A 23,311-nucleotide genomic window follows, 5' to 3' on the forward strand; every position below is an offset into this window, starting at 1 on the left:
TTTCCAGGTTGCAGGCCACCAGCAGAGCAGCAACACAACAAATAGAATAAAACAGAAGCCTCACAGAGTGTCTAAGCAGCCAGCCCAAAATAAACAACATATTGATGTACTGGAGAAAGCATGTACACAGGCCGAGAAATACACCCATTCCCTGAATGAAGAAGTTGCTAACAACCAGTCAGGTCACAAGCACTCTGCAGAAACCTAACTCCCACCCCAGCGCCGAGCACACAGGGGTTACCAAGGCAGAGCATACACACAACAAGGCACTCGGGCAGCCCGCTCCCTCCCCTTACACTCGGGCTTCGAGCCCCTCCGAGCTCCTCATCCCGCTGCTAGCCCACCTGCGTGCCCGAAGGGAGCTCCGCGGAGGGCCCGGCGCGAGAGCTCTGCGCTGCGAGGCGGCCCTGCGCCAGACCCGGCGGTGCATAGGCCGCCCGCCAGGCCCAGGCGGCGCAAGGCTCCCCCCGCTGCCAGGCCTCGGCCGCCTCAGCCGCCATAGCCGCTCGCCCACAGCGCGCCGCCCGGGCCAGCCTCCCCCGCCCGCCCCTTATATCGCGCTCCGCCACCCCACCCCGCGCCGCGCCGCTCGCCCACCCCGCGCCCCATAGAAGCGGCGCGCTGATTGGTTGCTCCGCCGTCGGCCCGCTGTGTGGGAAGCGGCGATTGGCGGAGCGCCGCCGCCAGCGGCTGCCTCCCCGCGAGTGTGTGTCTCCGGCAGTGTCAATGGCTCCTCCTGCCACGGAGCAGCGACGGGCTTGAGACGGGCAGGACCGCGGGGCTCCTTTAAGAGAGGGATTTTCGGGGGGGCCGGGAGGGGGGCGCGGAGCCGACGTCCCCCGCAGGCAGCGCTCGGGAGACCCAGCGGCTCCTCTGCCTCCGAGCGAGCCGGGGAGCGGCGGCGGCGGGACCCGCGCCCGGAGCCCCCTCCTTCCCTTCCCTACTGCCCGCTGCGGCGAGGCGAGGCGGCCGCCCGCGGCTCCCTCCTTCCTCCCGACGAGGCGCCGGGTGCCGGAGGCTTCCCCCCTCCCCTCCCGCCACCCACACGAGTCGGCAAATGAACTCGGTCCGAGCCGCCAACAGGAGACCCAGGCGAGTGTCCAGGCCGCGCCCGGTGCAGCAGCAGCAGGAGAGGAACAACGCCGCCGCCGCCGCCGGGGATCGGGGTAAGTGCGGCGCCGAGCGCGGCCTGCGCGGGGCCGGTGGCGGAGCCGGGCCGCGCCGCGGCAGGAAGGGCCCGGGCGGCTTCACCCCTGGCTCCCGCTCAGGCCGCGCTTTGTTTGGCTCGGGCTCTGCCCGGCCCGGGGCCGTCGGGCCCCGCCGAGAGAGGGAGGGAGGAAGGGAGAGAGGGAGGCGGGGGCTCGGCCCGGCCCCGCGCTCCCACGCCCGCCGCTGAGGGGGGGGCCGATCGCCGCCGGCCCCCCGGGAGGGAGCGGGGCGAGACCCCCCCACACCCCTCCCCCCGTCCCTCAGGGCCGCGCCGCCATCGCCCGGCGGGGAGCGGCGGGGGGAGAGCGCCCGGGGGCTGCAGGAGGAGGGGAGCCGGCGCCGGGCACCCCCGACGGAACGCGGCCCGGCAGCGCTCTGCGCAGTTCGGCGGCCGCGCTTCGGTTGGGGGCGCGAGGCTCGGCGCAGGGGCCCCGACGGCCGCGTATTTATCGCCGCGGCCCTGGGGCGGCTGGAGCGGGGCCGCCGTCCCCTCGCGCTTCGGCCCTGCCCGTGGGTCCGCCCGCCCCGCTGGGGCCGGGGCCTAGCGCGAAACGGCGGCGATCCGAACCCGGGGAGGGAGGGAGAGCACCATTGTCTGAGGGAGGAGGTGGGAGCCCTCCCCTCACGGAGGCCGGGGGGCGGCGGCGAGGGCGATCCCTCGGGCCCGGGGCCTCGGGCAGCGCCGGTGCTGCCGGTGTGCTCGGTGGCTTCCACATTTCCTCCGCATTTATTTATTTATTTGGAGGCGAGATGGGGGTGGGATCGGAGGAGACATTTTGCATGGCTTATCTGCCGGATGGGGCTTTAATGTTTCATGCGGCGGCTGTCACGGCTCCCGCACGACGGAGGGGACGGGTCGGCGGTGCGGGTTCAGATGCGCAAATGTCTTTCTAAAATAAAAGAAAGAGCCCCTCATTGTCAGGCGAACGCCTTTTGTTTGAGTGTCGGGGCTATCGCCTCGAGAACGCGGTGTTTAACCACGCAGCTGCGTCACGATAAATATCTCAGCGCCTCTTCAGCAATCAAAGCGTTTTAATCGAATGAAGTAAATACGATTTAATCTGAGGAAGTATTTTTAATTCTGCGTGCCTCTCCCCTCCCCTTCCTCCCCCCGCCCCCCCCGCACACATTGGTCAGAGCAAAGAATGTTCCCCAGACCAGAGCGGTGCATGTACCAGAGGATGTGATGTCTTATGCCCAATTATGGGGCTTGTGTAAATCTTCCCAAATCTTCCGTAATTATATAATTAAAATGACTTCTCTGCTAAGCTGACATTAAAAAAAAAAAAAAAAAAAAAGTACTTCCTCCTCTCAATGACACGCTGAGGGTTTTCGGTGTTGTTGTTCCATATGCATAATGCAGGTTTTTCTCAGCCCCCGAGTTCACTTTTTATTTTCAACAGATGAAAATACGATTTCTAAAGGCATTTGGAAAGCCGTGCTCACGGATCAAATGCTGTGATTGTTCAGCTTTACATTGCACTACCTGTCTCCGACTGCTCACATGGTATTAATTTGCTACAGATACAGGCAGAAACTTTTTCTGATAAAATAGGAGGCTGAGATTTATTTGCCTTCCTCTGACATTTTGTGGAATTCTGCATTAACTTTTTTGTTCTCCCTTGCGTTGTTACCGCTGTTTACCACTCAGTGGTGGTAAACTGTTTGCCAAAATTCCTGTTCCATATGGGTCACCACTGCTCGCTTTTTCCTTCCATTTTTGAAGGTCAGTTGCGCTGAGGTCTGACTTCTCAAAAATTAGCATTGGGGTCTTTTGTGTTGGATTTATTTACATTGAGGGTTTCTCCAGTCCAGTACCAATCCCCATCTCGAAACTCTGGAGGCCTGATCCAATCTCTCTGGAAGCTGGTGCCAGTTGTACCTATGACTTTGATGGCTTTGTGCAGGGCTGTAACTGTAAGGGATGATGAATAATGCTGCTAAATTAGAAGCCAATATGCTGGGGTTAGACTGTACCACACAAGTGCTGACTTTTTTTCACCTTTATTCCCAAGCAATGTAGGTCACCTTAAAAAGACTGTATAAAAGAAGCAGTGCAAGTTATTAGTAAAAGATCTAAATTAAACTCAGATGTAAATTTGGTTAAAAAATTTTATTAGATAATGTAAATGTGCTTGTGATTAAATGAAAAATATTTTGTGCTATAATTAATTCCTCTCCTCCTTCATATCTGTAAGGAGGGGCTTATAAATACCTTGGAACAGAATTTTGTAATGTAGCACATGGTTCATCTTTGGAACTTCTTGTTGTTTTGTATTATTAAAGTAGATTGCTTAGAAGAACGTCTGCTAGATCCAGAACTTTATTTATTATTTGATGGTGCACAAGTGTTTTGCAACTGTGCAACAGCTGCCAAATTTTCACCATTGGTTAAGAACTGAGAGTTACAGCTCCTGTTATTAATACACTGCTAGGAAGGAAAAAATGTTTTAAAAATCTTCCATCAAAGGTTCCCTGTCAAGGTTTAAAATAGTGTAATGCTGTGTTTGATAATTTAAGGTTATTCTTATTTTATGTATTTTAGATATGTAGTATGAATAATATATTCAACCTGTACTCGTGCTATTTGTATAATGCATTGATAAGTAATGATTTCATGCCTTTATTCTGATTACAGTGGGGAAGGGAGATCATAAATGCGTACAGACAAAAATTTTTCTCCCCTAACCTTACTGTGTTGTATAGCCAAGATAAGATGTCATCAGGATATTCTTCCCAAGATGTTTTGCCTTATGTTCTGCTGTTCACACCTCCCTCCATCTAAATTAGCCACTCTGGCTACACTCTGCTTCTTCTGCTTTACCTTCTCCCTGCTGATCTTTCCCCAGGCACCAGTGGGGCTGCCAATGGTTTCTTTTGTGGTTCTGGAATTCTGCACAAAGAATCCAGTGTTGATGGATCCTTTGACTTTATTTAGGACAATGGTCTGTCCAAACAGAACTCTGGACTGGGTGATGCCTGTGTTTAAATATTCCCAAATTTGCTTGTAGTGCCTCTTCTTATTTTTATTTTTATTTTTATTTTAATAATCTTGTAGGTATAGGTTTAGCTACACTTTCAGGAAGAAAACAAAATCTGACACTTTAAAAAAAAAAAAAAAAAAAAGAATGCAGCTGAACTTAACCAGAAAGCTATAGCATTTGATAGTTTGTTTTTTCTTGTTTCTAACCTTCTCTGAATGATAAATCCATGAATGCATTTGTGCTTTTTTATAACATCAGCGCATTACTGGATATGGTACTAATGAGGCTCTGAGATTTATGTCCAGCATTAAGTGTTTTCAGGATTGTGTCTTGCATGTTGTTAAGTACCACGTGTGCAGTGCCATGGCAGCTGGGGCTACCGAGCTCCTGCTTCTTTCTTTTATATTGTGTTGGTGTCCATGTGACAAGGCAGTGAGCAGGCTCAGAGCTAGCTGTGCCAAACAGCAACTCCTTTTTTTCTTTTTGTTTCACAGGTGTATTTTTGGCAGGAGTTGCCAGTAGAAGGGAAGGGACAACACTGAATGCCCGTGGGTGTGCTGGGACTGCGGCTGCTCTGATTTGGATTGGGTTGAGCTAGGTCAATACTTCTGGAGTTGGGGCATGTGGAGCACAGCACATAAACCTACCTTGCAAGTTTGCTTTTTAAAAGTTTTTTCCCTCCTTGATCTATTTTCCAAAGAAAACAAGACTTATACACCCATGCAGGCTGTCTGTCACTCTGCAGCTTCTGAACCTGTTAGCTCATTTGAACTGGATTTAACAAAGGAGTGTGAAGTTCTTAACTTTTGTGGAAATAGGCGGATGGGCAGAGAGAGAAGACAGTGAGGGAAAGACAGTTATAACTTACACTTTCTGCCCGTGCCAAGGAGCAACAGCCAGCTGGCCTGTCAGCACACAAGGTAATTGAATTAGTCATTTGTCTGCATAGGGGACACGAGTGCTGGAAGTACTGGGAGAAAGAGTGGGTTAGGCTGTGTAAGGCATAAACATGTAGAAACGAAGCTCCGGTAGATCTCTCACACAGCTTGAATTTTGTAATGTCAAGATAAATATCTCAGGAAACTTAAGGAGTCTTTCTTTGGGCCTGTTTCCAGTGTGTGTATGTAAGTGCGTGTATGATTATTTTTTAGTTTTGTAATAGATGCACCAAAATGGATACATTGGTGTGTGCTGGGCTGTAGGAGTAAAGGAATTAAATGACTCTTATTCTGAAGCAGATGCCCAGACTTGTATCAAAATAACTAGATTGGTTTCAGTTTTTGTAGGATCATCCCTAATGGCAAGAAGTCAAGAAGGCAGCATCCGTTGCTCCAGGTGGAAAGAAATCTAATACAGGTTTTTCCATATTCTATAAAGGAGAATCTTAGGCTGTGAAAAGATATATTTAGATATGGATATATTTTTGCAGTGAAAAGTTCCCAAAGTCTGCCTTTCCGAGAAAAAAAGAGAATTTATGAACTTGGTACTGCAAGCAGTACTGCTCTTTTTTAAATCCTGATTCTGCATCATGCGTGCAAAGGAGTCGTACTCTTCTACTGTTGTCCTTCTTGTAGGACAAGTGCCTAAATATATGCTGAAGCTTTTCTCACCTCTGGAAAGATCGAGTATATTCCTTATTGATAATAATGCCAGTTGTCCCTAGTTTTGGTATATCTTGGTCATTCATAAGAGTACTAATAGCTGTTATAGTTTCCCCAGAAATAGCAAGTCTTTTTTTATGTTGTTTCTGAGCTACTAAGTCTTGGCCTCAATGGTGAAGTAACGAGCATGAGTCTGTTTGACACCTTTCTGTTTGGAGGAAGGTCACGCTCTGTGCCCCTCTCTTGCTCCGCTGCTTCCTGGGAGCTTCACAGTGATGCAGCGCGCCACAGCTGTCCTACGTGTGCCAGGCTTTTACTGCAGGACATTAAGCATAATAAACATGATGGGCACTAAATACGCAGAATTTAATGCATATGCATGGAGTTGGAGTACTGTGAGTGTTCCGTCAGCCCAGCAGCTGCCTGGGAATGTCAGGCTTCCAGCTTACTTCCCTATCAGCTTCCTCACCAACACTGTGAAGCTGGGGTGTCCAACAAGTGCTGATGTGCAGCGTGTGCACAAAGTGACTGCTGTATACAAGGCTGTTTGACGCACTACGTGTGCTTATTGCACGCTGCTGTTGTTCAGGGGAGGCAAGGGGCTGTCACTGCAGCGAGAACAGCTCCTTTGGTCACCATTGCTATACCTCACTTCTATGGCGGAGGTTGCTGGGAGCGAGCCTGCTCCAGGTGTGTTGCAATGTGGCTCACTTACTGCACAGCTTAAACTTCCTTTAGCAGTGGGTGGCTGCACCTGCTTGATCTGCTGTAAGGAGAAGGTGGTATGTTTTTCTAGGCTTTCCTGAAGTACACGGATTAAATGTGTTTAGCATTGTATGTTATAACATCAATGAAGGAAGAACTGTGTCGATAATAAAAACAAGACAAGGAGACATGGCTGATCTAATAGGAACTGAAAAAATTGAAGTTTTGTTTTCAGTTGATTTTGCCATTACTTAATCTTCTTGTGTTTGCCTATTGTTTAGTACTTACTTTTGTTTTTTGCTTATGTGTTGTTCCTCTGTTGAATGCTTGAAAAGGAGGGAAGATGTCCTTGCTAATTTTTATTACTGTTCGTACCATTATTATCTGGATATATCCTGAAGTTTTAATGGAGTTCTTTGCTTCTTGATGAGCTGAGCTGCTGGGGGAAGGAAAAAAGTAAACTAAAATATGTAGTGAAACTACAGAACACCTATTAAAATTCTATCTTGATGATTCTGCCTTTAGAGAACTCTTTAAATTGATGCGAAAGAGGAAATCCAAGCCTTGCTGTAGGTTCTGAAGCGAAGAAGGCACTATATGGGTATCTTATATGATCTTAATTTTACTTCTGACTAGGAAGTTGAGTGAGCTTTGTTGAGGTGGTTAAAATCTCTGGCTTTGGGGTACTTCTTGAAAGATAACTCGCACAGCAGTTACTGTGGCTCTCGATGAATGAGACTTACTGGTATATTGCTCCCTGCTCTTAAAATGTTACCATTGTTCATCCTTTCTTAGAAGCTGGTAGGACACAAGCAACAAATAACCACTTGCAAAGCATTTGGTTCTTTCAGTGGGCTTTTAAGGACTGCTTCTGTTCTCTGAGGTATTTCATTTAGCTGCGTTTGGACAAGATAGCTCAGTTATTTTAGAACCTGGTTGCTAGAGGGAGGGATTATCCCACCATTCCTGCTTCTGAACACATGTTTTTATCCCCTGCCTTTTACTGGCTCTTGCCAGTGGGAATGAGAAGAAGGGAGCAGGGCTGCTGTGTGATGATGTCACAGCTCACTGTTATGTTGGTTTGGCTGGCATGGGAGACTGTGGCCCTATGCAGTGCATGGTGATAGTCGTATCCCTTTGGTAGGAACTGTGGAAATGCCACTCTGGTTTTGTTCTAAGATATGTGCTATTATACATATAACAAAACCAGAATACAAGTTACTGTTAATTGTAATAGAAGCCTGAAGCTTGCATTCCATTGCTGGGCTCATTTGGGTCTCTCCTAGTGTCTTAAACTGGGGAGTCGAGGTACTGATTTACTCTACAAGCTCTAACTGGTGCACAGCCTCCCTCCCATTCTCCTTCCCCTTCTCTAGCTTTTATTGCTAAATATGATGCCATACAGTATGGAATATCCTTTGGTTGGTTGAAGTGAGCTGCCATGGTCTCCACCTCTTGTGCACCCCCAGCCTCCCAGCTGTGGGGGATCCAAGAATCTTGGACCTGGTCCTGTGCCAGCACTGCACAGCCATAGCCAAACCATCGCTGTGCTGTCTGTGCAGAGCACGGTGCTATGTGGGCTGCTGTGGGGAAAGCTCACTCCATCCCAGCCAGACCCAAGCATCAGTCTTGTGTTTACATACTTAACAGGTTTTTTTCCTCTTTTTTTTTTTTTTAATCCTGACTGACTTCATGTATGTCTGAATTAATGCTGTTACTTAATGATTGTGTTGTTGTTTTTTTTTGTAATTGTTCAAAAAAACTGTTTTTAAAGATGAACTGTACCTCATATCAGATACTGCTCTTGGATTGAGAGAGACATGGCAATGGCTGGAAAGTGCTGGGGGTTGAGAGCAGTTCTTTGAGTTATGGGCTGCTGGAAGGATAGTCTTCCTGTAGTTCCTGAAAGCTGCACAGGGAAACAAGCATTTCTGGGAATGAGGTTAGGAAGTACATTCTTTTTTTCTTCTACTGTGAATTACCATTACAAGGCAAAATGTACAACCGTAATTGGTATTACTGCGCTTGTTTTGAATAACCACTGTCCAGACCAACAAAGAGCTGAACTTGCAGTCTCATGATCATCATGCTGTGTGCATGCTCTTACACTGAGGGGCTGGTTAGCATGAATAGGTCATGTTACAGTAAGTATTTCCTTTTGGTCATCCCAGTTTGTATTGTTAGGAAACAGCCTGCTTGCCTTAAGGACTCTGATCTGTGGATTCTGTTCCGTTGTGTTTTCAGTTTATACATTCAGAAGCAAAAGTTACGGAGTTCGGACTCTGCTTTCTGTATAAGGCTGGTCTGTACCTCTGCAGCCGGTCTAAATTTCAAGCTATCTTTGTATTTGGACAGGTTATTGCAGGATGACAGGTTACCATATGTCAGCTGATCTGTGGTATCTGATGCACCGTAATTGTTCATGTGTATGCTCTTAGCCTGTGGCAAATGGAAGGTAATTTGAGTTAGCTTGACCCTCTTTCATTACGCTCTTTCAAGGCACTCCCTTCTCCACGTGGATTGTTAAACCTGCTGGAGTGCCTTGGCTAAAAAAATAATCCAGTTTCTGTCTCCAAGCTAGTTGTGTGTGTCTGTATAGCAGCGAGATGAGGGCTTTGCCATTGTTTGCTGCGTAGTTGCTGTTTTGAGACAATACTTGTTGAAGGAATGATTACTACACAGATATTACCCTGAAAATCAATCAGATGTTGTTAATTACTAGGTGTGTTTTTCTTTTGGCAAAACTTACGAAAGCTTTATGAGCACATTGTAAAGCACTACAATGCATAGGTTGTTTTGCAGTATCTTGCTATAGTTGTATTTACAGAGGTAGGTTTTACTTTGACTTCTTTTAGAAGATGGTTGGCAATTACAGTCATTCTAATACTGCTGCTGTAGTGCCTTCTGCATGTTCTGATTCAAAGTTCACTGAAATCCTGACTGTTTGGAAGGTTGTCACTGAGCACAAAATGGCACCTGACTTCAGTCTGAATTGGCATGAAAGATACTTTTTCTCAGTGCTTAGTTGCTACATGAACATTGAGTTCGCAACAATAAATACATAGCTATCCAATCTGCTTCATCAATAATTATTAAGAATATGAAGTACTACTGAAACATGCATGGGCCAAAATGCTTCTCAGCGGTTAGGCATTTTTCCCTTCTCCCCCAGGCCAATCCCATCAGTTAACTACTGCACTGCTGATCCTGTGTGTAGTGTATATGACAAATGAAGCCTCCTTCCCATTACTCATTGTTATCTAGTCGATGAGAATTTCTGAAGGGGTACTGGGTAAAAGGTACAATTGCTAAGGGCTTTTTTTTTTGTACATGGGGAAAATGAGCAGAAAAGCGCAACTCTTTACTTGGAGCTCAGTCTTCTGAAGGTGCAGTAGGCCTCGGTGCTGAGTGAAGTCCTCTGAGAAGCAAATAGTTGTGGAGGTGATCTATCAACATAACTTTAGAGTAGGCTGTGGTTGATTACAGAAACTTTATACTCCAGAAGTGTGGCAAAACTTCTGTTGCAATCATTTTAACATGTAAAAAAAAATATTTTACTAAGAACTGAGGACAAAATGGATGCTTTTTGGATAAATAAGTATTTTGTGATTATCGTGAAAGAAAAAGACTAAGATGCCCCACAGACCATTGGTTTGAAGTGTATGTAATAACCATATATTTGCTGTTTCCTTAAGCTGGTGCCATTTTGAAGGTGTCTGGACAGCTGCTTTAGATGGCTGTAAGACTTTGTCAAGGTGTGACTCTCCATTTTTTCTATGAAGGTGATAAGATCTGTGACCATCTTCCTCTTGGAGAAATGTTCTGTGTCTTTACCTCAAACAGTTATTCAAGATCAGTTATTCAAAATAAACCAGAGTTTACTGTGGAATTTCACTTGCACCGTTATCTGACCTGCAAGTGAATGTGACTGTCTCTGCTGAGAGATGGCTGATAGTGGGAGAAGATGGCTGAGCTCCAGGAAGCTGCAGAGCTGAAGGTCTCTAAGGTGGCTGCAGAAAGTGCAAATAAGTGCAAATGAGTAGTGGGTGTTCTATTACAGAACAGCCATTTGGTTCTGATCCATTTGGTGTTTCCTCTGCATCATTCTTAACTCTGCAAAGGTGCATTGTAATGGGGCCTTTAAGGCATATGCTTCAGGGCACTGCTGAGAGAACCTCCTTCAATGCAAATTGAGAAGCTGTTCGGCTAGCTGAACATCAGTGAGAAGCCAGGAAATGAATGGCATGAGCTACTGTTGTAGTCTAGATGATTAGAAGAGGAATTAGAATGGTTGTGATAAAGGACACTAGCTGAATGGCTTCGGGTGGCCTTCAATCATGAGTTTAGACCCCTTTGTGTCTTGCCAAACTTCTTAGTATCAGCAGCTCACGATCAATAATCTGTTAATATACTTGACCGTATCAGTGTGGATGTTTGCCGTGGTCAAATTTTACCGTAAATATAAAGATTTAAGTAAGTGAAAAGGACATGCCCAACTAGGTTCTGTGAGTGCCCAATGAATTCTGAAGATAAAGTCATCGTACTACATGCCAGCGTGCTGCAGCATTTCCCATTTTGTCTAAGTGACTGCTGAACGTCTGAGCTTGGATCAAGCTCATTTTTAATGTGAGCAGGAAATAATGCTTTTTGACAACTCGCATCTAAACCTATTTTTCTTTTTTACATGCAGCAAAAGAGGTAAAAAAAAAGTTATATGCAAAAGAAACTCAGTATATATCTTGAAACAAAAATATAGTGGCCGTATTCTTGTTGAAAGAAGCACTTTACGTTTTGGGGACTTCTTTAGTATTGCTCTTAACTTTAGCTTCCGTAATTGGAATGGAAATAAAAAGCAAGTATAAAGGAAATGTTAACTTATTTGTAAAAATCTGGATAACGTGGCAAGAATGAAAATGGGAAAATATGAGCGTACACTCTGCTGTGGGCTGCTTCAACACCGTTTAATATAGTGGAAGCTAAAAATAGATTGTGTATGGCAAAATCGTGGTTTTTAACTATTTGAAAGATACGCCAAGCAGTACCTGCCATCCGCAGATGCTTTAAGAATGGATTAATTATCATCTTCGTGGTCAGACTGTGACAGACTGCATAGCTTGCATCATTTATTTCAGTCTCCTTAGTGCTCTTTATGATCTCAGGCATTATGAGCTGCCAGTGTATCTTTTCATATGCAAAATCCGAAGCATTATACAATCAGGTGAGTAGTGGCTGAAACACTTAGTGAGTTGGCACAATGATTTTCAGGCTGAATACACATTGGATGCTACCCTCTTGATCGCCCTTACCAGCAAGGTTGGACCTCTGGTTCCTTTCCTACCAGTGTTGGTAAACAGACACAGTCCACCAAAGCACTACTCTAATGGCTGAGGAGGGCAGAATTTTTCAACTTTTCATATAACTTGAGAGGTGGAAGTAATTGCTGCTGTCATAATGAACAACTTTGAAGCAGTAAGAGGAAACTAAAGATTTCATCTGTGCCAGTATCTTTGTGACATTCCACTGCCAGTGCAGTCAGTAAAATTCTGCATACGTCTCGGGTGTTAAATGTTGACTATGATTTTTCTTAATGCTTGTATATAGTGTCCTGTTGGGAAAAAGGGTAATATTTGCAGTAATAAAAAATACTGTGTTTGCATTATGGTGGCTGGGGAACTGCTTGAGCCTGGTTACTTTATCATTCCTAAGATTTATGGGATATGAAGAAGGTGTCTGTCTTGTTTTGTTGCCTCCCCTGGACCCCAGTTCTGTAGTGCTGCAGAAGTGGCCAAATATGTTTCAGCAAACTATTATTTTTTTCATCTTTGATTACAAGATTTAAGTTTTTAGTTCGTGTACCTTCTGCAATCAAAATTTGATTTGAGAAGGAGAGAAAAAGGTATAGATCAGAATATCAAAAGCACAGAGGTTAGTAGCATCCAAAAATCCTGCTTGCGCTGTTCTTGCAGATCAGTAAAAAAAAAAAAAAAAAAAGGATCTTTTTTAATAAATACACATAGGTGATAAATTTCCTAATTTTTTCTCAAGGCATATCTTTCTCCACCCCCAAATCAGATATCTTTCATATGCGTGGAGGCAAAATTCTGAAGCATCCCTCTGTCCGAACCTATCTGGTAGCCTCCATATACAGATGAAAATTTCTTGCAGTGAGAGCCTTAATGTGTTCGTGGGGGTTCAAATTAAGTAAAAAGTTGGCCTTTTTTTCCTCTTAATATTGAGATTGATTCATGCGTTTGTGCATATTCAACCCTTTCTGTAAAGCAGGAGGGGTAATTCAGTGGTGGTTTCCTTTCAGTAGTTCCAGTAGTAGTAATGCAGTAGATGGAGTTAGGATAAGGGATAGTTCCTAGTCCAGAAGGTTTCTGACTCCTCACTGAAATTCTTTTCTTAAGTAAATTCTTAGAGTATACAAAAAGGAACTGTTCAGGGATTCAGTGACATATATGTGGGGTAATGTCTCCAGTCCCACCCTTTTGTTACAGTGGTTATAGTTGTGACCCACTGTAATTTCAGGTTCAGGTAAGGAATCCCCTTGTTTTACTGATTCGGATGCTCATTGTGCACCCGTGTCTTGTACGTAGTCTTCCAGTAGTTCTGTAGCTGCCATCGTTAAACGCCTCTGATGTAATGAAGCGCCATTGCTCTGACTCCAGCAGTGGGAAGCAAAACCAGTAGGCATGGCCTCATTGGCTTAAGCAGTCTGATTCAGAATGCCACGAAATTTTGTTTCTGCCTTCCTTCCATCATGGATTGTAGTGCCAGTGCATCTGTACAGACACTTTATGTTCTGTAAGGGAGCTGGTGGGGAAAGGCTTGTTCCGTCTTTTCTGGCAGCGCTGTAGTCCTAAACCGGTTTCCCTTGATTATGAATCGCATCCTTAGCAAAGCACAACGCTGAGCTTGATGCTTTAAGGCTCTTGTAGTTGGTATTGTAGTTTGGAAACTACGCTGCTTCTCTTGGTTCTGTACCTGTCTTATTTTAGTGCTCAGTTTGTCCCAGGATAAAAAATCAGGTGGTTGAAGTGGGGGTTGTTGCTCTTGGTGATTCATCCCGTTCCCAGCTGATCCCTGTTCAAGGCGAGGATCACTGAATGGCTCCAAATCTGGTTGTGATGGTGCTTTGATCTTTCAGGACAGCATATTAAGGTAAGGGGGGACTGCAGTTGGGTTGTTTAATTATGCTAGGCTGAAACCTGGAGCTGCTCTTGAATTGCCAGGAGCTGTATGGCCATCTGTCATTGGGGTAACAACTTGTGTTTGAAGGGGCAGCTGGCAGGGTTGAGGCTTGCTTCAGCTGGCAGACTTTTTTAATTTGCCACTACGTGTCAGTCAGAGCCCTTGTTTGTGAGTAAGGAAGAGAGTAGGGGTTGCCTTAATTGTTTGTGCAATTAATTTAAAATCCCAAGAGGAAAAGTGGGCATTTCTGCGAGAATAAATTAAATTCATATAATGTGCATTCTGTCTTCTTATAGACTGCTTTTTGCAGTTTAAAGACATAGCAGTCATGACAGTTGTCAAGCCATAGGTGTATTTCTGGGCGCACTGAGCCGTACATATGGTGCAAAAAAATTGTATTCTTACTGAAAGTGTTATTTGTGAAAGCACAAAGACTGAAGGAAATACACTGAGACTTGACCTAGGGAAAACGTCTTGTGAAAAATTCAGACATTGAGATTTTGCACTGGTTCTTAAGATAACTGTTTCTGATAGGTTTTTTACGGGTTTCTGAGTAAGGGCATGTGACCTCTTCATGGTGCTAATCAGGGTTGGACACGTTGCTGAATCAAGAGGAAAAAGCACTGATGACTTCACTTTGTCTGAGAAAAACTGGGCGGCTTATGAAAGGTAACTGATGCACCATAGGTAGTTGGAGAACGCTTCTCCCCACTTTTCTAGCATGTCCAGCAGAGGACATGCCTATTAAAGGGAACATGTCTAACATTTTTCACCAGCACAAAGTCAGTATGCATTCTGGTGGTCTCAGAATCTATCTCCGGGTTGACTGTGCGTTTACAGTGTCTGGAAATAATTGGTAGGGCCCACAGGCTTGAGTGTGGAGCCTTCTAAACACACAGTAGGACACGTCTGGAGCACCTCCTTGTTGGTGCGTGTAGCTCAGGGAACAAACAGTCTGGAATCAAACCCTTTGTACAGCTGTCCACCTAAATCATGTCATTTGGTAGGTGAAAGCAAATTTTTGACAACTTTTTTTTTTTTTCTTTCAGGTGTACTGTAACATTTGTCTTGAATGATTGCCTCAAGAATGCCCAGGAAAGGAAATTTAATTCTGTATTTTTCAATCTGAAAAATATAGTTGACTTTTAAAAAACAAAGCAAAAAAAATATTATAATGAACTGAAGAAAAATGGCAGTTGTAATTACTGGAAAAGTTAGTGATAAACTATTCTCTTCCTGGCAAAATTAAGTTCAGTTCCACTTTCAAAATGATTTTCAGTCTAATTGCTTCTGATAAATTACTTGCCAGATATATAGGCTAGATTTTCAGATGCTCACATCCATGAGTTAGTTACCTTGAATTTGATCTTTGTACTCCCATACCGTGATCCCTAAAAGATGCATTTCCAACAGTTTTGTTGGCAAGCATGCTATCATGTATGAGGCTGTCCCATTAAGTGGGGCAGGGAGGAGGAAAAGCTGTGGAGTGCTGGTATATACATATGTATTTTAAATGGCATTTAACTTCTGTTTTATGTCTTGGCCCCTTGTCTCTGCCATTTATGGTGATAAGTGGGGAGAATTTGGTGATGGCACAACTCTTTTCTTTCCCCTCTTTTCATCTCTAGTCTTTTCTTTCCTGGGAATTCGGGGCTCTTCAGTCTTTACAGTGAGCACAAGTTCACAGCAGGGTTTCACTTTGTAGAAGATGAAAAATTCATTTTGAACTGTTCTTTACTCAAGCAGCTGCAGTTCTGTATTTGTCTGCTAAGGGCATCAAAAAAAGGTTTTCTGTTTTGTTTTTTTTTTTTTGGTGTTTGTATTAAGTCATTGGTGATTTTGTTTCTGAATTGATTCTAGAAGTTTTTAACTTTGTATGATTCTCTTCCATACTAGCCACTTTCATAGAATCAAAGGATGGCTTGGGTTGGAGGGAACTCTAAAGCCCACCCAGCCCCAACCCCAGCCATGGGCAGGGCTGCCCCCCACCAGCTCAGGCTGCCCAGGGCCAATCCAACCTGGCCTTGAGCACCTCCAGAGATGGGGCATCCACAGCTCTCTGGGCAGCAGTGCCAGGAGCTCACCAAGTAAAGAACTTCCTCTAACCATCTAACCTTGATCTCCCCTTTTCTAGTTTAAACCCATTCCATCTTGTCCTATTCACTATCAGACCATGTAAAAAATCAGTCTTCTTCCTATTTATAAGCTCTCTTCAAGTACTGGAAGGCCACACTGAGGTCTGTCCGGAGCTGAAGAAGCCCAGCTCCCTCAGCCTTTCTTCATAGTAGAGGTGCTCCAGCCCTCTGAGCATCTTTGTGGCCTCCTCTGGACCCGCTCCAACAGCTCCACATCCTTCTGGTGCTTGGGGCCCCACACCTGGGCACGGTGCTCCAGGTGGGTCTCACGAGGGCAGGGCAGGGGGGACAGTCCCCTCTCCCTGCTGCCACCCCTCTTTGGATGCTGCACAGGATGCAGTTGATTTTCTGGGCTGCATGTGTGTGCTGCTGGCTCACTTTTGTAGCTGAAGGTTTTCAGATCTGTAGCCACAATTGTTTGCTTCCTTTTTTGTTAAAGGAAAGCTACTCTCCTTTCTGTTTGTTTTATAAAGAACACGAAAATTAGTTTTAAAAGGCTTTCTTTAGCTTAAAAATCTGCCTTAAAAATTTGGGGGCAGTACCTCTTGAGTGTGAAATGTAATTAACACATTCTTCAAATCCTGTTACCTCGCAGCTCTTCACTTATTTTTTCGTAGGAATGCTGATGTTTTCTAAGACACCGCACCGCTATGGAGTGAATGATTCTAACAGAATATAGTTGCTAAAAAGTAGCAAGTTTCTGGTCTTTTCCCTCACTGCTGCTCTTAGCCTTGTTAGTGTAGTACTGTTTTGTGTATGCTTAATTATATGCATTCAGCAGTTTACTGCCTGGCAGTAAAGCTAGTCTGAGCTCTAAATACAGCATTCCCTCTCCAAAGCTACGTGATTATAAATGTTTGTTGTTTTCACTCTCATAACTGCTTTTAACTAGTGCATTTAATCCAGAAAATATCGAATATGTTATTGTTATATGCTTTTCTTTGTACCAGATAGGAACCCCAATACATGTGAATTGCTGCTCTGTATGTTTAATTAAAAGTAATGAATATACATTGTTGAAAGGAACCATCAGCCTCCTCCCTATATGCAAAGCCTGGAGTTACTGCTACTGCTAAATCTAGTGGTTGTAACCAGGCTTAAGGACTTTATTTATGTCATCCTGAAGCATTTCTTATACTCTCAGTCTGCATATGTACCTTTTCTCTTTAGTATGGACTGCTGTATTGCCTACAAATCAGTTAAGGCATTAGCATGATGTATAACTTTTACTTAGCACCAGCAGAACTTGGTAGGCTGGGGAGAAAGTGTGAATAATAGTTTCTTCAGATGGAACTAGAGCAGAAACTACCATAAAATGGGGGTTTATATGTTTATATAGAGTAATTCCTCATCCCAACCCCCTATTCAGGAAAACTGGGGAGAACTTCTTCCTTATAGAACTTTATTTTAAATTGCTGTCTAATGTAGTTTTACTTATAGCCTAAACTCTGGCTACTTTTTTTTTCCATTTCCAACTTAGACCAGAGTACTCATGTGAGACATAATTAAGTTGCTCCTCCATAGGAGAATGTCTCATCACTTGTACTGCGGGTGGATTCCCTTCAGTATTCTGGGCTGGTGTCCCTTCTGCATCATCTTCCGTCCCCTCGTGCAGTTATTTGCATCGCTGTTATTGCCTCTGTTGTAACTGTTTTTTCCATATGATTGATAGCTAATAGCATCAGATTTCTAAAACAAATAACAATTCTTCTCACAGCTTTCTGTTACAGTATGTGAGGACAAGGTAAGCAAAAAATGAAGAAAGGGTATCAAAAGGAAAATGGTGGTGTGGAATTCTTTGGTCTTCATACTGGGGAGTGAAAGCAAAAAAAAAAAAGGCCTGGAAAGGGATTTACAGCTCTTGCTGAATTAATGCTAGCCATGTCTTCAGAATGGTGAGGCCTGTTGCATTGTGAAAGCTAATATTTTGAAGATTTATTCCTAAAAATCAGTTCTAATAGCTATTCTACACAGACAAGTTGCACCTGAACTAATGTTACTTGAATAAATAGTGGTATTTTTACTGCTTATTTGTTTATTCTACTGTTACGGAACAGAAACGATTTAGTTTTTTTAAGTAAACATAGTTTGTGAATAAACATCTTGAGAATTCAAGCTGGCATAGAATACATTTTTAGTCAATTTTCAGTGGCTATGTTAAGCATTAATATATCAAAGATGTCTAATCTGTGTTGTCAAACGGAATACAATTGAAAACACCACAAATATCATTGTACACATGGTAAAATATCCCTGATAGATATCAGAACATCTACATTATACCCATTCTGCTACTGGGAAAACAAAAACAATGAGTAGAAGTCGAGGGCTGCTGTTTTGGATGGAGTGTAATTAACAGTTGATAAGTTTTGTGAGCCTTTCGTACTAAGGCTGAACTCTACAGGACTCTTAGAATTATAGATGACTTGGGATAGAAGGGACCTTAATGATCATCTAGTTCTAGAATGTCTACAGTATACAGTCAATCTGTAGATGCTCCAAAGAGGTTTTCTTCTCAAAAGAGTTGGACACTCTAGTGAGGTTTCCTTCAAGGCAATTGTCAATGAAAACCTCCTGTCTATAGAGGTGATGGTTAATGTTGGATAGGAGCTGAATTGTTGGCACTGACCAGTGTTCTCTGAAGCACTGCAGTTCTCCAAGACCAAATCATGGAGGAAAGTTGAAAGGAAAGGGGCAAGATGAAGTAGGCCCTGACACTTCTCTGTATTTAAGATTTATTTTTATTGCTGTATAGCATCTGTGTGCAGAAATGCATACCTATTTTATGATAGAGATCTTAAACTTCCATCAACAAAAGATGGAACCTCCTGTAGGTCCTTTCAGAGCCTGAGTTATAAATAGATTTGGGTTGGTTTGTTTGTTTTTCCTGGAAATGTTTCTGAAAGTGTCTTTTTCCAGAATTGTTCCTTTACACTTTTAAGGAACGCCTCAGATACCTCTTCAAGGAAGTGCATCTCTACAGTGATTAGTTTCATTTACTTGTTCACTTCTGCTTGTGGCTGCACTCTTCCAGCCACAATAACGTTTTTCCAGAATATCACTGTAGGTAGTTGAGTGCATCAGTCTGCTGCTGATGTTGGTTGTGCTGATAAACTGGAAATGAAGATTCATTCTATCATAGTTCTGGCTCTGGCCTGTTTCCTATCCTGTGCCAGTAGCAAAGATTAACACAGCACTGGCAAGAAATAATTCACTGACTGTCAGGTATTACACATCAAAGATTGAATCCTGAGCATCAAATCAGACTGCTTAGTTTTAGTCATCATTTGACAGATGCACAAAAATGTTTATGCTCCTTTCTTGTTAGTCTACATCAGTGGTGGGCTATGCTCTGACATGTAGCAGGTAGAGAGGGGAAAATGCTGTTAGCCATCTACTATACAGTGATGAGGTTCTTCAAGATGTAATCTGTATTTCAAAGTAGCCTTCTGTTCTTGCTGTCTGGAAACTTCACCTTTTGCAGGTTTTGAATAATGCTTGCTTGTTCAGCCCTTGAGAGCGCAGTGAAACCATGGGATGTGTATGCTCTTGACAAGCTTAACTGCTATCCAGACACATTTGGGGGGGTTGTAGGTTTCTGAAACACGCGTATGGCTTGTGTGGCATCAAGATGCTTTTGTTATCTTGCAGAGGAAAAGTGGCTGTTCTGTTAGAATTTCAATTATGGATTAATGACCACAATTGTTTCTGCATAGTTTGCAAGTCCAGTGAAGAAAAATGAGTTACATGTACTTAATGAAATGAAGGACTTCTGGTGCTGAATTGATCTCCTAAGCTTTGGCAGAAGGTAAATTAATTCAGATCTAACACTGGAAGCTGGTGTTCACTAGATCCTTCTTTCTTGTCACCAGCAGTTTTCAGTAGTATTTAAATTCAAAGGAGTTCATATAAAACACCTATTCTACTTCCACTGTGTAGCAATGATGTTGGAAAAAAGCAGCAGTTGAAAGAATGTAAGTCACAATGTCTTTTAAAACCTTCCTGGCATACATCTGGGAAACATTAATCATTCATATGCTCATGAATCAAGTACAGCATCTTGAGATGGCAGCAGCCAGTTCTGAATTGGCTCTGTCCGTTTCAAGCAAGTCTTTGAGAGCAGGGTTTTTAACCAGTGTGGCCATCCTTCCAGATTACTTGTGGCTATCTCTGTTAGCAAGCCAGCAGGGAAAAAGAGAAGTGAACATTGTTCATGTAATCGCAAAACTACATGGTCGACATGCTGGTATATGCCTGTGGGGAGCGAGGGGGGGGGAAGGGTCTATTAATTAATGTGCTTATCTTCTGCTGTTCCAGTTGTGCTTGTGAACCTGCCTACAAAGCTCATCAGGGTAAGCTTGGGTTTCCCTCCCTGCTCTGTGTTTGTAGTGACTAACATGGCTGTCTCGCTAGGTGTTCTTCCATATAAGTAGCAGTGGAACAATTTAGTAGTTCGCAGGTGTGTCAGATTGGTAAGTAAGGAACGAGTGAGACTGTGACAGGATCACTCAATGAACGAAGCTGAAACCAGGGTGATGATTACCAAGACTGACAGAAAATAGGGCAAAGAAAATAAATTTAATTCGTTGGCGTTATGTAACCATCTTAGTACAGCCTGTAGTTTCATTAGTTTGAGAACATACCTTGTAAGGGAGAGCTATTGCATGTGGTTTCACTTTTAGCAAATTGACTGTAATTTAGAATAGAGGTACAGAAGATCAAATATATTATTACGCTGGTTTTCTGACTGGTATGGATCTTAGTTGTGGGGGTTTTTCAGTGTGTTCTAGCATGCTTGAGTTTGCAGTTGTGAAGATCATGACTGTGAGCCAGCAGTGTGCCCTTGTGGCCAAGAAAGCTAGTGGTATCTTGGGGTGCATATCTGAGTGTGGCCAGCGGGGCAAGGGAGGTGATAAGATATATTATCTTCCTATTCTACTGTGCTCTGATGAAGCCACATCTGGAGCACTATGTCCAGTTTAAGGCTCCCCTTTTCAAGAAGGACACGGAACTTCCAGAGACAGTCCAGCAGAGGGGCATGAAGATGAGTGGGGGCCCGGAGCACCTCCCGTAGGAGGAAAGGCTGAGGGACCTGGAACTGTTCAGCCTGGAGGAGGCTGAAAGGGGATTTTCACCAATGCTTACAAATATCTAAAGGGCGAGTGTTAAGTGGATGGGGCTAGACTAGTTTCAGAGGTGACCAAGGGGCAGTGGGCACAAACTGGAAAACGGAGACTTCCATATGAACATGAGGAAAAACATTGTTACTTTTAGGGTAACAGAGCACTGGAACAGGCTGCTTAGAGAGGCTGTGGAGTCTCCTCTGGAGATGCTCAAGACCTGTCTGGATGCCTACCTGTGTGACCTGCTGTAGGGAGCTGCTTTAGCAGGGCGTTGGACTCGATGATCTCCAGAGGTCCCTTCAACCCCTACAATTTTGTGACCCTTGAGACATGAATTGTCACAGTAGCGTTTCCTATTTTTTTTAGACATTGAGAGCCTAAAATAATAATATGTAAAGAGTGAATTGTCTCTTTTTGAACCAGGAAAATGTTTACAGGTTTATTCAAAGATGGTGTACTAAAGACGGAGTAGTTGTAAATACATTATTCCAGGTGAATGAAGCAGGAGAGAAATTGTATTATTTTGAAGAGCACTCTTCGTAGTACTTGAGTTTGGGATTGGATTGGAGCTTCTTTGTTTTTGCTAGACTAGGAAATAGGAAAAACAGATGTTGTATGCTGGTTAAACGTCACTTTTTGATGTGTTCAGCAGGAGTGGTTACCTGACTGTTCAGCACATTGAAGTCAAGCAATGATTTAATTGCCCTCTGATGGTGACTTCCCTTTTTGCTAACTACATGGCCATGCTCCTAACAAGCTGTTGGAGAGAGCTGTGAGATTATTGGGACGCCAGTTTTCTTGTTAGGTACTTTGATTTGGTCATTCATGCCAGGATGCTAAGATAACTCAGAATTAGAGTGCCAAGAACAAGCTTTGGCTGAGGTTCTTAAAAAATCTCAGAGAGGAGAAGGGAATAGAGAGGTGCTGAAGTTTTCTTCAGAATCTCAGACTGGTTTAGATTGGAAGGGGCCTCTGCAGGCCACGTACTCTAGCCCCATGGTCTAGCAGAGCCAGCCAGAACAGGGTGCTCAGAGCCATGTCCTGATGAAAGTTGAAGACCACCAAGGAGGAGACTGTGCAGCCTGTCTGGGCAGCCTGTGCCAGTGCTGTCACCCACACAGTAAAGAAGCATCTCATTATCTTCAGATAGAATTTTATTTATTTATTTGCTTGTAAAATCCTTCCAGTGTCTCAGTGCCTTTCCCCTTTACTTGTGTACACTTGTAAGATAAGTTTTACAGTGCTTTGGACCAACGAAGTCTTTGGGTTGGTGGTTTTTTATTTTTCATTTTTTAGATAATTATCTCTTTTGGAGGACAAACCGTTCAAATATTATCTATAAGATTTTGTTACACAGAACTTACCAGAAGGCTTGTTAGCCATCCACCTGGTTTGCAATATGGTGTTCCTTCCTAATTTAATACTCTTTTTTCCTGCAGCCTTTTAAGGGTATAGTTAGATGACCTAAAAACAGCAATAAGTTACTAGTGGCAGCCCTCCTCAACTGAGTTATTGTGACTGACCAGACCAGTCTGTTGATGCACCAGGTAAAATTATTTCGGTTAAGTGAGAGATGCTTACTCTTTCTGGTAGATCAGTGTGCTTGGAACTGCTCCTAGGCCATATACATGACTCTCTTTCTATGATATGCTTTTGTATATATAATCAAAATTGTTTGTAGAAGAATGTTCAGCAGCTATGAACATGCAAAGAGCAGCATTTCCAGACTGTATGTATTTGTTCAGTACTTCTTAGTGTTTCTGAAAAAATAAGAGAGGATCGAGTGGCACAGGCTTGTGGAACAGTTGGGAATGTGGGAGGGAGTGGGAGAAGGGGAGTCAGCACTCGTCACGGGACGGAGGAGTCCCAGTAGGGCAGCTGCCCTGGGGACACTTGACATCTTTTAATATTATCATTCATTTTCCAGATAAACTGTTCCCTCCTCAAAAATATTCAGAAAATGCACGTAAAGTCAGAGAAGGGGTTTAATGATTCACTTACTTTTTCCTGCATATGTTTAGTCCACTGAATCGCCAGAGTATCTTGTCCTCTAATTACCGTGCTTTGTGTATGTGCCAGAGAGAAAATACGCAATGCGGATCGATAGTGATGGTACTATCCAGACATGAAAGGAGACATTGCGGATTAAGGTGCTCAGTTTTCTAGATAAAATGTGTTGTAAAATGAGTGAACTCCCAGAACTGCGGGTGTTAAACAAAATGAAAAGTTGGGTGCATAAGAATGAGGATCTGCTTAACAAGAAGTTCAGGATTCTGCTATGGTTATATGCAGAGACTGGATGGAAAAGGCAGCAGAGGAATGAAAAACAACATGGTGAAAACTTCCAGCACTTAGCTCTG

General features: G+C 43.7%; 1 protein-coding gene and 1 long non-coding RNA gene across 3 annotated transcripts in view; one reads left to right on the forward strand and one right to left on the reverse strand.

Moving 5' to 3' along the window:
- LOC110396256 overlaps window positions 1-549 on the reverse strand; it is a 33,577-nt gene extending 33,028 nt beyond the window's left edge. Inside the window, exon 1 of the long non-coding RNA XR_002436880.1 lies at window positions 345-549. This is a non-coding gene — a long non-coding RNA (uncharacterized LOC110396256). The remainder of the gene's footprint in view (window positions 1-344) is intronic.
- Window positions 695-23,311, forward strand: part of FBXO11 (F-box protein 11) — a 64,145-nt gene continuing 41,528 nt past the window's right edge. For both annotated transcript variants that reach the window (XM_021391788.1, XM_021391789.1), the window contains exon 1: window positions 695-1,166. In XM_021391788.1, coding sequence (XP_021247463.1) covers window positions 1,058-1,166 — 109 coding nt within the window. In that variant the 5' untranslated portion in view covers window positions 695-1,057. The remainder of the gene's footprint in view (window positions 1,167-23,311) is intronic.

Source organism: Numida meleagris, chromosome 3, assembly GCF_002078875.1.
Source record: "Numida meleagris isolate 19003 breed g44 Domestic line chromosome 3, NumMel1.0, whole genome shotgun sequence".
Taxonomy (NCBI): Eukaryota; Metazoa; Chordata; class Aves; order Galliformes; family Numididae; genus Numida; species Numida meleagris.